This window comes from Sceloporus occidentalis, unplaced genomic scaffold, assembly GCF_023333645.1.
Source record: "Sceloporus occidentalis isolate IW3139 unplaced genomic scaffold, rSceOcc1.0.p SCAF_1, whole genome shotgun sequence".
Classification (NCBI taxonomy): domain Eukaryota; kingdom Metazoa; phylum Chordata; class Lepidosauria; order Squamata; family Phrynosomatidae; genus Sceloporus; species Sceloporus occidentalis.
In genome coordinates, this window is record NW_028316981.1 from 10,524,741 (window position 1) to 10,539,613 (window position 14,873).

Genomic DNA, 14,873 nt, shown 5'->3' on the forward strand with positions numbered 1-14,873 from the left:
GTGGTGTGGAACTGCATTATTTCTCCAGTGCAGATGCACCTTGAGCCAAAGGTGGTGCAGTTATTATGGCTGCCACGTTTTCCAGTTCCTGGTCTGTTGCAAGCAAACAAGCAAGTAAGCTAAAAATCATGTCCCTTTTGGATCCTTTAGGATTAAAACCACAAAGTTGTGGGATTCCTAGAGAGGAAAGTGTGGGAGTAGTAAGGGCATGAGGCCATTTCCTGTCTCCTTAGCCACGCCCCCTCCAGGGAAAAATGCAAATTGAGCACGTGAGTTCCCTATGGTTTAGGATGCTGCAAGGAAGGAGCTGCAAGGTAAAAAGACTCTCCATTTAGAAAGCAAGGGAGGAGGAGGAGGGGTCATGTTCATTTGAACCCAAGACCTACCTTTAGGGGCACTTATGGCCCTCCCCAGGTGGACTACAACTCCCATCATCCCCTGCTGTGTTGGCTAGGGGAACGATGGGAGTTGCAGTCCCATAGAACCTGTAGTAGGGCCACAGGTTGCTCTTCCCTGGACTAGGCTAGGCTAAAGTCTCTTAGTGCTTGTGCAAATTTTAATATATTTCATTTTTTGCATGCATAAACATAAAACTTTGGTATGTTGGCAGCAGCTGGAGCCAAAAGATTATTACTATTATTATATTTATATTTTAATATTAAAAATAAACTTTTGTTTTTATTTTATTTCAATGCATAGAGAGGAAGGTTGGATGGAAATATTTAACTAGTGTTTTTTATTATTTTATTATTTTATTGCCCATTGATAATTGTTTAATTATACTTGCATTTTGTAAGAGTCTAAATTTAGTCTAACTAAAACTATGGTTTGTAGGTATCTGTACTTAGGGATATATAGTGCATCCACACTTTGTTTTTCCTTCTCCCCATGGTTTGGACTAAGTTTCAGTGAAAGCCTCCTCTTGTGTTAGGATTAAAGAGATGCCAGTGTTCTTCTGGGTTTTGAAATCCTATCTGCTAATAACAGTGAATTGCATGAAGCTGTTCTTGTTGTTAATTGCCACCAAGTCAGCTTTGGCTTTCAGGTACCCTAGGAGTATACAAAAAGGTCTTGTAGCACCTTTGAAACTAACCGTGCAAAAGAAGTTATAGCATAAACCTTCCATGCATCTGAAGAAGTCGACTAAGGTCCAGTCCACACTGCAGAAATAATCCAGTTTGAGACTGCTTTAACTGTCTTGGCTCAATGCTAGGAAATCCTGGGGGTTGTAGTTTATTGTGGCACCAGTGCTCCCTGACAGACAAGGCTAAATGTCTCACAAAACTACTAGGATTCCCTAGCACTGAGTCAGGGCAGTTAAAGTGGTCTCAAACTGGATTATTTCTGCAGTGTGTTTTGGACCCAAGTCTATGCTACAACTTCTTTTGCACATCCAGGAAACATATGACCATAGGACAAAGTACAGTAACATCCAAACTACACAAAACAGTGACAGCTTTAGAATCACAAATAATGTAACTCAGTTAGGTGGAAGCTGGAAGTCATTTAATTGTTGTGGTATGAAGGAATGTTTATTTGGAAATACGATGTGATATTACACATCATATCACAAATAATGTAATTAGGAGATCTGTAGATGGATGTTTGTTACTGTATTTATTGGAATCCTTGTGTTTTACCTTTTATGTCAATATAAATTCAATAAAATTCATAGTATATTCTATTTAAATATAAGACAGTGACACCTGTATTAGGCCAACCAAAATGCACAAAATAAAGATACATGCGTATTTTTAAATAAAAGACAGTGACACTTATATTAGGCCAACCAAAATGCACAAAATAACGATGTAGGCGTATTTTATACATTTGGTTGGCCAAATGAAAGTGCAGTTGATCCTCAGTATCCACAGATTTCTTATCCATGGATTAAACCATTCACAGCATAATATTTTTAAAAGATATAAATTCCAAAAATCAAACCTTGCACTATTTTGCTACACCATTGTATTTAATGGGATTTGAGTATCCATGGATTATAGTATCCACGGGGACCTGGAACCAAACTCCAGCGGATACCAAGGGCCTACTGTTGCAGTGTCTTGTGCATTTTGGATGTTATTGTACTTCTTTTGCCCAGTTAAGGGTGCTGCAACATCCCCTTGCATACTGATATTCCATATTAACATGGCTATGTCTCTGAAGGCTGCTGTATGAATGAGACACTTCCAAGTCTCCCTGTTAGCAACAGCCCTACCCAGGTCTTGCAAACTCAGAGCAGCCTAGGCTTCCTTGGTTGAGTCTATCCACCTGTAATAATGCATCTTCCTCTCTTCCTACTGCTTTCCACCTTGCCAAGCATTATTGTCTTTTCTCTTGGGTCCTGCCTAAAAGATGCTGTGGTGAGGCCATTACTAAAAAAAAAAAGCCTTGGCATGTTTTTTAATGATTTCATATGCTTAACTTTTTTAATTGATGCAAATATTTTTGATTCTGTTCTTAAAGTTGTATTGTATTGGTTTTAAAGTATCATTTGTGAGCCACCTTGGGTGCAATTTAGGAGAAAGGTGGCATATAAAATCAATCGATAAATAATGGGTTATGCCTTCTAATATTTGTCCAAAATTACAAAAGCCTTAGTTTAGTAATTTTGATTTCTAGGGAAAGTTCAGTCTTGATTTGCTCTTGAACCCATTGATTTGTCTTTTTGGCAATCCACAATATCTGTAGAAATGAAGGAAATAGGTCCCCACCCACTACAACATGCTGGCTTAGTGGTGTGCAAAAGATGTTAAATTACTCACTTTTCCCCCCTTCTCAGAGAGTGGAATGGATCTGTGCAGATGTCGTAGATCATCCGCTTTTTGTCCTGGAGTGGATACGGCTGCTATACGGCCGACAAAGGTAAGGAAAAGATAATTGGTGAGACTTGTCTTTTCTTTTCTTTTTGGATGGAACAAAACTGTAGTTGGAGGGTTGGTCTGAGAGACTACAAAACCCATTTAACCTGGCTATTGGGTGTGCTGCCTGGGGATAAGCAATATTGGCGTTTTTCCAGATTTGCGGGGTGTCTGGAATGGATCCCCTGCAAATCAGGAGGAAGGACTGTACACATATTGTATTATTATATACACATATTGTTTTAATATTGTCGGCTCTTCTAATACAGGCGGCCCTTCTTATACACGGATTTTTTATACATGGATTCAAGCATCCACTGTTTGAAAACGTTCAAAAAAAGTATAAATTTCAAATATCAAACCTTGATTTTCCATTTTTTTTATAAGGGACAACATTTTGCTATGTCATTATATTTAATGGGACTTGAGCATCCACGGATTTTGTTATCCATGGGGATCTTGGAACCAAACTCCAGCGTATAACAAGGGTCCACTGTATATCTTATTTTAACTGATGTGCTTCAGCTAATGTTTTTTATCCATTAATTGTTTTTATCCCCCACCTCAATCCACGGGGAAAGGTGAGTAAGAAATAATAATAATAAATCATATCTGGAAGCATTAATAAGGAGCAAAACTGATTCAGTTGCTTTGTAAATTGTAAATTTTAAATTATGAATTTTAAATGTGGATTGCTTTGCTACATATGTGTCTGTTTGTTCTTTTAAGTTGTGTATTTTTAACTGATGTTGTGTATTTGTTGGTCTGTTCTTGTTCCCTCGATCCATAGGGAGAGGCGGATGATGATGATGATGATGATTATGATTATGATGATTTTCTTTCAGGAACCGGTGGCCTTTGAAGATGTGGCTGTGTATTTCACAGATGAAGAATGGGCCCTACTTGATCCAAGCCAAAAAACTCTTTATAGGAATGTGATGTTTGAGAATTATGAGAGTGTGACTTCTCTAGGTAAGGATCCATTTCGTAAGTGATCTATTGGGAGCAGGTAAGAGCATGCTGAGAATGACTGGTGACTGAAGGGATTTTGAAAGGCTGGTGTGCAAAACAATTAGGGAAGGAGAGATATGAGTCCATCAGTTCAGAAATAGAATGATAGAATGTTATATTATGTAGAGATGCAATAATAGAATCTCAAGAAGTCGAAAGGACTATTAAGTGCCATCTTGTCCAACCCCTGCTATTCAGGAATATACAACTGAAGCACTCCAGACAGATGGCCACCCAACCTCTGATTAATGATCTCTATAGGAAGAGAGTTTACCAGGGGCATCATTGGGGTGTGTGGACCACACCAGGTGACACCAGTGCTCACCAAACATCTTCCTTTTGGGAGAAGTTAGTTATGGTGTTTGCCTGAATCCCTTTAAAACAGTGGTTCCCAAACTTCAGTGCCTGGAATTCCTGATTACTGGCCAAACTGGCTGGGGCTTCTGGGAAATGAAGTCCAAAACATCTGGAGGACCAAAGTTTGGGAATCACTCCTTTAAAACATTGGCACTGAGTAGAAAAGATAGAGTGAGAGGACCAAGATTCTGTGAGTGGAGAAAGGAAAGGCCCCAGTTTTGTTTTGTTTTTAAAATTTTTAAATTTGATTTAAAAATATTCTTTTAAAATTTTCTTTAAAAAAATCACAGCTTACCAAACTTTCACTTTAACCACATGAAACTATGTACATGTAAATATATTTAGCTTGTGTGTATGATTTTGCCATTTAAAGGCATAATTTTAATTTTGTTAGTTGTTTTATGTCACAAGTATTGGTGTTATATTCAGTGATATATGAGAATGATGATTTATGAATAACATTAGCACTAAACACATTACTAAGGACTCTATATGGTATGATACGGGAGGAAGTCAGTGAGGGTGTGAGCCCATGAGTTTCACCAGGTGATGCCAGCCCTAGTGATGCCAGTGGGCTCCACCATCCTCCCAGGTATCCATGTGATGTGAGATATGACTTGTAGTTAGTTAGGGTCAGTCAGGATTTAGATGGGCTAAATAAGTAATCTTTAACTGCATGTTGAATGACTATTTAATTAGTTTTTGTGTTACGCATTTGTACCTCTGACAGTGATCTTATTGCTGTGGATAAGTTCAGGCACATTGGCGGGATACAAACGGGCAGGGGAAGACGTCTTGGAGGTGTATTCTGCTGAATACGGAGCCTCCAGACCGCCCGCCCCGGGGGCGTGGCTCAGGAGATGGGGCTTCCACATGGGGGGCAGTGAAGACGCCTCACCTGGGGCCATTTCTGACCCGCAGTTTCCAAACCGCCACCTCGGAGGACGCTGCAAAGAGAGAGGCAGCTTCCTCACGGGCGGCCAAAAACGGGGCTTTTTTTTTCCTTTGCCGGCTGGCGGATGCGCAGCTGCAGTGCTAAGCAGCGGCGGCAGAAAGCCTATGGGCACATTTAAAGCGCCCAAGCCCCTTTAAAACTTTTTCCCTCGCCCTGCCCAAGAACAATAGTGGTCTCCTGCCAGCTGGTGATCAGCTGGTGTTGGCATCCTTGTCCGCTTGCACTTTGCCAGTGTCACCAGCATCATGGATGCCTCCTCTCCTTTGGTCCCCACGCTCTTGCTGAATCTGCAATGCACAGCCACAGCTGTCGCCGCTGCCACCGATGTCCCCCTGCCATCCCCCATCACCTCCCTTGTACATATGTAAATATTTACAGTTTTAGCGGTTTTTATTGTTAGGTGAAAATGGCACAGGAATGTGTGTAGGGGCTCACTTTAAAGTCCAAACTTTCCAAGCAGCGCATGCGTACATGTTGCTCTAGGGTTAGGGTTAGGGTTAGGGTTAGGGTTACGAGTCTTAAAATGCGCTGCAGCTGTGCTGCAGCTTCCACACCTGCATGGCAGCTGACGCTGCAATTAAAGCCTGACTGCAAACTGCGCATGTTCCAGGACCCTGACTCATTATGCGACGCAGCAGACACGGAGCTTTTAAATGGGCAACTTAAATTAGCGGCGTAGCAATTCTGGCGTACCGGTGCAGCAGCTTACAGACGGAGCTGCGCATCTGCGCATCAAACGGAAAAGAAGCGGAGAAAAGCAGCACCTTTTTAATGCCGCTTCTTCCCACTTGGGGCGTGCGGGGGGCGTGTTCATGGCGGCATTCAGGTAAGGCCCGTCTGAAGGCTCTACCTTCATGATGTCATGAATACACCCCTTTTTGCCCGTCTGTATCCCGCCATTGTGTCTGTGGTTCAAGGGTGATGGTTTTCAGTGCTGGGATTATAAAAAGATGTCTTGCACAAACACGACAAGGGCATCTAGAAGGTCCCCACATTTAGCGTTATATGTGGGACAGGTGGAGGTCCTCACATTTGGTTACAGAGAGAGAGAAGATGGCAAAAAGGAAAAAAGAAGACAATTGGCAGAGAGAAAGAGAGAGAGAAAAAAAGAATGGCACTGCCAACCTTTGGCATGTGGCTTCTTGATAGATTATCCTAAAGAGAGCATAAATTCCTTATCCCTGGGGTAGAAACTATATGGGGGCATGGATCAGTGGGGTGATTCTTTACAGGATAGCTTCATCTGTTTATGCATGTTCATTTCCAGAGCAGCTGCTGAGCTTTAAACCAGTTCTTATCTCCTGGCTGGAAGAAGACAGGGACAAAGAGTGGCTTATTCAGAGCTCTGTGGAAGAGGAGAGGTTAACAGGTAACAGATGTGCAGTGAGTCCCTTCTTTCTCTATGAGTTGTGACTTAATCATAGAGTTGGAAACATCTCCCATTTCAGTTTCTGTCTGTCTCAAAAGCACTAAAGTAGCAGGTTTGAGTTCTGTTGCACATCCTCTCTGTCTGATCCCCATCATACCTGCTTGTATTTTCCTTTCCCTGTAAAGGATGGATAGTGGTGGTCCAAGTTGCCTAAGGCAGATGGAGAATTATTATTATTATTATTATTATTATTATTATTATTATTATTATGCTTTATTTATAGAGCGCTATAAATTCTGCCTCACTCCCTCAGAATAAGGGAGGTTGGGCAGGCTCTGTGGAAAGCAATGTTGTCTGCACATTCCTATGGATGCTGCTCTCCAGAGATGCAGTCCAGCCCAAATGCCTGGTTCTGAGAAGTCCTTCCTCGGAGCCAAGCATTGTGGGCAGTGTATCCTGGGTGATCAATTTACAGCAGTGTACAAAATATGAAACATGATTTTAAAGGGCTGAAAACATAATACTATAAGCCTGCCTCAACATACTTTCCCCCCTGTATTTTTGAATTAGGGCAGTATTTTGATGAAAAAGTCTCCCTCTTCTCTTTCTCTTCCAAAGGTGATGGGACAGCAAATAAGATCAAGTGGGAGGATTGTTTTCAGCTGGAAGATTCCACATCAGAAGAAGAAGAAGGGGAAGACCAAGAGGAAGACAAGGAGATTGAGTCCCTATCACATAAATGCCATGAGAATATTTCCCTCCAAAATAACAGCAGTGAGCGTGAGTATTGGTTTAAACCGTGGTTTAAACCAGTGGTACCCAAACTTTGGTCTTCCAGATGCTTTGGACTTCAGCTCCCAGAAAGTTTACTGTTGACTAAACTTCATGGAGCTTGTGCGAGCTGAAATCCAAAGTACACTGAGGATCAAAATTTGGGAAGCACTGGTTTAAACCAACTTTTTCCATTTAAAATGACCAAGCTAAGATTGATCTGGTTTTTAATTTTCTGTGGCAGGTGGAACAATTGTGCTATTAAATTGTGTTTTAAATGTGTTTTGACTTGTGTTTTTGAAATAGAGCTCAGGTTTAATTGTGTTTTAACTTTTTTATTAATAGAATTTTTTTTTGGTTAGACTGTGTTTCTAAATGTGTAAGCCACCTTGGTCCAAAACACACTGCAGAAATAATCAAGTTTGAGACCACTTTAGCTGCCCTGGCTCAATGCTAGGGAATCCTAGGAATTGTAGTTTATAGGAATTGTAGTTTATTGTGGCAATTTTCTCTCTGACAGAAAAGGCTAAATGTCTTGTAAAACTACAGTTCCCAGAATTCCCTAGCATTGATCCAGGGCAGTTAAAGTGGTCTCAAACTGGATTATTTCTGCAGTGTGTTTTGGACCTTTGAGCCCTGTGCAGGGATATAAACTAACTAAATATATTAAATAGGGTCACCATATGCCAAAGTTGAGTCGATGGCCTGTAACTGTCAAAATGTAAGCAGGAGAATAGCCTTCTATTCTCAAGCGAGGCCATCAGACTGGACCATCAGGTTTAAAATTTTTGTCAATTATAAATTTTACTGAAATTTAATTATTACCAAAAAAATACAACAATACAATAGAAAGAAATATTTTTAAAAGGACACAAAAAGAAAACACTAAATAAATATAAGTAATAAATCCCACCCCAGTCAACTTCCTGCATGTTATTGACAATTATTTGCATTGGGCCCTCGGCATCCACTGGGATTTGGTCCAGAACCCCCCGTGGATACCAAAATCCATGGATGCTCAAGTCTCATGGTATACAGTGGCATAGTAAAATTGTGTCCCTTAAATAAAATAGCAAATTCTATGGGATCTCAAGCCCTGCTCTGCCTAATAGAGGTGCGACTGCATGCTCCCGCCACAATTGGGGAGAATAAAGCGGGGCCATCCATGGATGGGAGCGTATGCAGATGGCAAGCCCACGAAAGAGAAGAGGTGACTGTATTTTCAAGCTGTGGATGACTGAATCTGTGGGAAAGAATCGGTGGATATGGAGGACCAGCTGAAATTTACATAAAAAGTTGCTCTTCTCCAAACTTGAAGTAATTACAGTTTACCCTCCATATCCACAGATTCCTTATCCATGGTTTGAAAATACACTCCTGCCTCCACATTTGCTGCTTTGACTTTTGTGGATTTGATTATTCATGGATTTTATTAATATGTTCTCTCTAGAAATATCTAGGTCCTCCAGCACAACTCTGTTGTCAATTTTAACCAAAAGTCACCCTGAAGGACATCTAGAGAGTCCTAGAGAGAACACTTCACTAGGCATTTGTAGCTCCTCCTGCGCAGTTCTGTGGTCAGTCTCTGGCAGATGTTGACCACAGAGTTGCACTGGAGGACCTAGAGATTCCTAGAGAGGTGTTCTCTCTAGGTAAAAACATAAGTGTTTTTGTTATTTGTGGTTTTTCCACATTCACAAGGGTCCTGTGTGCCTAACCCCAGAAAATGTGGAGGGACAAGTGTATTTTTTTAAATGTATACATTCCAAATAGCAAACCTTGATTGTGCCATTCTATTTCAGGAACACCATTTTACCATGCCACTGTATATAATGAGATTTGAGCATCCACGGACTTTGGTATCCTCAGGGTCCTGGATACCAGAGGATACCAAGGGCACACTGTGCATGTGTATATGTGTGTGTTTGTGTGTGCATGTGAGAGTGAGCATGTATGGTTGGCCCTCCACATTTGCAGCTTTGACTTTTGCAGATTTGATTACTGATTTGATTAATATGTTCCCTCTAGGAATCTCTAGTTCCTCCAATACGACTCTATGGTCAACATCAGCCAGATGTCATGCTGTAGACCTAGCAATTCATAGAGAGATCACTTATCTAGGCATTTGAAGGTCCTTCAGCTCAATTCTGTGGTCAACATCTAATAGATGGTGACCATAGAGTTGTGCTGGAGGACCTAGATATTCCTAGGAGGGGATTTCTCTTGGGTAAAAAAAATAGTGTTTTTGGTTTTTGTGGTTTTTCCACTTTCATGGAGGTCCTGTGCTCCTAACCCCAGATAATGCGGAGGGACCAGTTATATACAAATACACATCATTTTCCCATATACAAAAAATAACTCATTCTTAAACATCACAACCTAAAATGGTACCCCCTCATTTTCTTACCTTTAAAACCTCTATAAAATTCTGCCTGATCTGTGCATCAGATTTTTAATTTTTGATTTGTTTTGTTTTAAGGATTGGAAGAGGGCCATTCTGAACTCCTTAAAGACCATTCCTATAACTCCCAAAGTGATTCCTTGCTCAAATTGGAGCCTGATTTCCTTCTTCTGCTGAAATTCTACCTCCGGACGCTGTTCTCTGTGCTCCGTTCCACTCTTGCCTTGTGTAATGCTTATCTAGTGAGCATGCGAAGGCGGCAGAAGAGGAGAGCACACATCGGCTTGGCTTTTCAGGACCACTTTTTGAGACGTCACACGGTGAGCCGGGCGCTGTGTAGGAGACGGACGAGAAAAAGGGCCGCTCTTGTCGCGCTGCTGGATAACAAGCCACTCCCCCGACGCTGGTGGGTGTCCCCTGCAACCTGTCTCAACTGGTGGGAGAACTTTATGCGCGAAACCACTGATGATGCAAAATGGATTGAGCAGTTCCGTATGAGCCGGGGCACCCTCTTTGAGATTGCCGAAGTGCTTCGGCCCAAACTTGAGAGACAGAGGACTATCATGAGGGAGGCCATCAGCGTGGAGAAACGTGTGGCCATCGTAGTGTGGTGGCTTTCGAATCTGGAACGCTATCGCGAGGTTGCCACACAGTTTGGCATCGGGAGGTCCACAGTGGGAGATATTGTTCTGGAGGTTTGCTTTGCCATCGAGCTTCTCCTTGCTCCCCAGATGATCTGCATGGGTGACCACCAAAAGGTATGTTTGGAGGATTTCTTTTTGAAGTAGTAGGAGGTGCATTCCATTATTTGTTGATTGTTGTTGTGTGCCTTCAAGTCATTTCCGACTTATGGTGACATTATCATGAGGTTTTCTGGGAAAGATTTGTTCAAAGGAGGTTTGCTATTTCCTTACCATTGCCCAAGTGGGTTTTATGGCTGAGCAGGTAATAAAACCCTAATCTCCAGAGTCGTAGTCCAACACTCAAACCACTGCGCCATCATGGCTCTCATATTCTATTTTGCATTCCATTATTTTACCATATTACTGCCTTATTTTTTAAGATTCCAAAAAGTGTTGTAAATTGAGACTTTTTTTACTGTGCACCCCTGTGGCAATGTCTGTTTTCTAATCTAATCATGGCTTTGGGATTAGCAGTGCAACTAACATTCATTCCATAGGGAATCCTATGAGAGACATAGGTAGAATCATAGAATCATAGAGTTGGAAGAGACCCCAAGTGCCATCCAGTCCATCCTCATTCTGCCATGCAGGAACTCATAATCAAAGCATCCCCTACAGATGCTCATCCAGCCTCTGTTTAAAAACCTCCAAAGAAGTAAACTCCACCACCCTCCAAGGGAGTGTTTCCACTGTTTGATAGTTCCTCCTAATGTTGAGGTGGAATATCTTTCCCTGTAGCTTGCATCCATTGCTGCAAGTCCTATTCTCTGGAGCAGCAGAAAACAAGCTTGCTCCCTCCTCAATATGACATCTCTTCAAATACTTAAACAGGGATATCATTATCTCTTAACCTTCCCTTCTCCAGGCTAAACATACCCAGCCTAAGTCTTTCCTCGTAAGGTATGGTTTCCAGATTCTTCACCATTTTAGTCGCCCTCCTCTGGACATGCTCCAAGCACATATTGGCTTATGTGTTTGTTGTTACATCCCTTTGTTTTTGATTTATGGTGACCCTAAAGCGAATCTATCATGAGGTTTTATGGGGCTGAGAAAGTACGTGGCAGGGGGTTGGACTAGATGGCCCTAGCGGTCTCTTCCAACTCTACGATTCTATGATTCTATGCTCCTATGTTGCAAAATAAATAGACTGTAATACTGCTTTAACAGTCGTGGCTCCATTTTATGGAATCCTGGGATTTGCAGTTTGCTGAGGTGCCAGAGCCCTTTGACAGAGAAGGCTGAATATCTCACAGAACTACAGTTCCCAAAATTGCATAGCATTGAGCCATGGCAGTTAAAGCAGAGTCAAACTGCATTAATTCTGCAGTGTAGATATATCACTTGCTGGGAAGTGCAAGAGCAAGGCTACAGTAGCACTCCTCTTTTGCTTGTAGGCTTTCCATAAACAACTGGTTGACCACATTGTGACAGAGACTGCAGCTACATTGTAGAAAATAATGCAGTTTGACACCACTTTAACTGCCATGGCTCCATCCTATGGAATCCTGGTTCCTGAAGGTTGCCATAGAAAGAATCAGTTGTAGAAAATGGGCACAAATGTACAGATCTGTGGCACAGTGGAAAACTTAAAATGCCAGTGCTTCTATTTAGATAAATTGAGACTCATCATCCATTGAGACTTATTCATACTAAATAAAGGGGCATTTGTACAAAAACATTGAAACATAAATAAAACCAGTCTTCTGTATCCACAGAGTCAGCCATCCACAGAGTCAACTATCCATAACTTGGAAATATATATTTAAAAAAAACACAACAACCAAAAATCAAACCTTAATTTTTACCATTTTACATAAGGGACACCATTTTTCTACATCACTGTATATAATGGGACTTGAGCATCCATAGATTTTGGAATCCACTGGGGTTCCTGGAACCAAACCCCAGCACATACCAAGGGCCTACTTTAAATATTATTTTATTAAATAATTATTTGATACAGTTTGAGTCTGCCATATCTTAAACACTTGGGACCAGAAGTGTTTTGAATTTTGGATTTTTTCTGAGTTTTGAAATACCTCTGTTTGTATATACAGTACATATACAATGAAATATCTTGGAGATGGGATCCAGATCTAAATACAAAATTCATTTATGTTTCATATACACCTCATATACATAGCCTGAAGGTAGTTTTATATGCAGTGTTTTAAATAATTTTGTGCATGAAACAAAGTTTGTGCACACTGAACCATCAGAAATCAAAGGTGTCACTATCTCAGCCACCCATGTGGACAATTTTCGATTCAGAATTCTGGATAAAGGGGACTCAACCTGTAGTTAAATGCATATTTCAGTATTTTAGCCATCATATAGTGGTTTGAGTGGGCTGTGACTCTGGAACCTAGATCCTGCTCATCCATGGAAACCCACCAGGTGACCCTCGACATGTCGCACTCTATTAGCCTCATATGTCAAACCCTGTCTGAAGAAACATACCAAGAAAAGCCCATGATAGGGGTCGCCATAAGTTAGAAATTACTTAAAGGCACACAACAACAGCAACAACAAATAAAGGAGTAGTGTTGGGTGTATATATATGACCAAGGAACATCAGAGTGTGGGCAAGATGACAAAAGTTATTATTGAGGAAGAACACACAAGGTAGGAGAGACTGCAGCAGTTTGCTTTTACCTGAGCTGACTGGGAAGGATTACCCCCCCCCCCCCTGCAGAATTAATGACTTTTACACTTGGAACTCAGTTTGCAGCAAATGAGGAAATCTGGGGACAAAGGGGGGAAGTAGGGGAAGGAGAGAGAGAAACAAAGAAACTGGGATATTTTGAAAGCAGCTGAAAAAGTGGGACAGCAGAGGAGTAATCAAAATTTTCCTGGCCATTATTTTCCTGGACATTAGGGGGGGGGGGGGGGTTATATTATTATTGCTGTTATATTTATTTATACCCCACTCTTCCCCCTCAAAAGTAGGACACAAAGTGGCTTACAATTTTTTAAAAAAACAATTACAATTAAAAACAGACAAATGTAGGCATTAAAATGGAATTAAATGCAAGAGTGGGCGCGTTTACCAAAGAGCATCTTGGCCAAATACCCTTTTGCTTGGACTTTTTAAAACAAGCAATGTTTTGTTGATGTCATCATGAAATTGCCATTTTATCTATACCTTTAAAACACCTTTAGGGTTTATCATGTGGCTGAGTCTGTTGCAAAATTGGCCTTTCAAATTTACCACAATGGTTTTTATGTCTTGCAGATAATGGAGGGGTTTCGGAGCTTGGGTTTTCCTCACTGCATTGGTGCCATGGACAAGACTCACGTGGCGATTGTGACTCTTGCCGGTCAGGCGGATGAGACTGTCAGCCGCAAGAAGGTCTTCCCATTCCAGGTTCAAACAATCACAGACCATACTGGCCGATTTATTTATATTGAAGTAAATAGGAATGGGGAGAACGTCTTCTCCAACTCTGCACTGTGCCAGGCCATGGATGAGGGCACTTTTATTCCAGGGAACCCGACGGTCACCATGGGAGGGGTGCAAGTCCCGCCGCTGATCTTAGCGGATGACTCTTACCCTCTACGGAAATGGCTGATGACCCCCTACGAGGACCAGCCGAACGAGAGGGAAAGGGTATACAATGCAAATTTCAACAAATGCCGCAGCGTGGTAGAACAGGCCATGTACAGATTGAGGGGACGGTGGCAGTGCCTCACTGGAAGGCTCCCCTTGGCCGAGGAGAATGTAGTAGCGGTGGTCACCGCCTGCGTTGTGCTGCACAACATTTGTGAGAGCAAGGGACATGTGCTGCAGGAAGGTGTGAAGGTTCCCGACCAAGTGTTGTTGCCTGAATGTGAGGAGGAGGTCCACCTCTATAACGAAAGGGACGTTGAAGAGGGAGAGGCCATCCGGAAGGCCATCACAGATTTCATGGCTGATCAAACCAGCAGTTGATATGAGCCCCACATGGGAACAAAATGGAATACACATTCAGCCCTCCATATTTGTGGCTTTGACTTTAGCAGATTTGATTGATATGTTCTCTCTAGGAATCTAAGCCCTCCAGCGCAACTCTACCAGAAATTGACCATAGAGTTGTGCTGGAGGACCTAGAGAGGGGTTCTCTCAGGTTAAAAACCGATTGGGTTTTTTTTTACGGTTTTTCCACTTTCACGGGGGTCCTGTGTCCCTGCCCCATTGAATGTGGAGGGCCCACTGTATATTAAATGAACAAATTGACTGTTGGGACTCTTATCATAGTTTTTATTTGTCTTCTACATGAGATTGGTTTTGTTTTTTTAAAATAAAATTTATTGGATGACACCAACATGTTTTCTTGGTATTTTGTGACATGACTTCCTTTAAGACTTAGGTTGATTCCACCTTCAACCTCAGGAAGTACCTGGTCACTAACAGCTTGCCCTGGGCTGTCACCCTTTTAGCACTTGGAGTATCTTGCATTTTGGAGTTCTGGAGGCTCAACCTGTT

The 14,873-nt window shown here is 41.7% G+C and overlaps 1 protein-coding gene across 2 annotated transcripts; it reads left to right on the forward strand.

Moving 5' to 3' along the window:
- Positions 1 to 247: 247 nt before the first annotated feature.
- LOC149320696 (uncharacterized) lies at positions 248 to 14,703 on the forward strand. 2 transcript variants are annotated; one of them, XM_089504751.1, is made up of 7 exons: positions 248 to 314; positions 2,783 to 2,865; positions 3,707 to 3,833; positions 6,452 to 6,553; positions 7,172 to 7,333; positions 9,804 to 10,483; positions 13,644 to 14,703. In XM_089504751.1, the coding sequence occupies exons 2-7, from the start codon at positions 2,791 to 2,793 to the stop codon at positions 14,337 to 14,339; spliced, it is 1,842 nt and encodes a 613-aa protein (XP_089360877.1). In that variant the 5' UTR covers positions 248 to 314; positions 2,783 to 2,790; the 3' UTR covers positions 14,340 to 14,703. The 2 variants fall into 2 exon arrangements, with proteins under 2 accessions (XP_089360877.1, XP_089360884.1); XM_089504758.1 differs by lacking the exon at positions 6,452 to 6,553.
- The last annotated feature ends 170 nt before the right edge of the window (positions 14,704 to 14,873 follow it).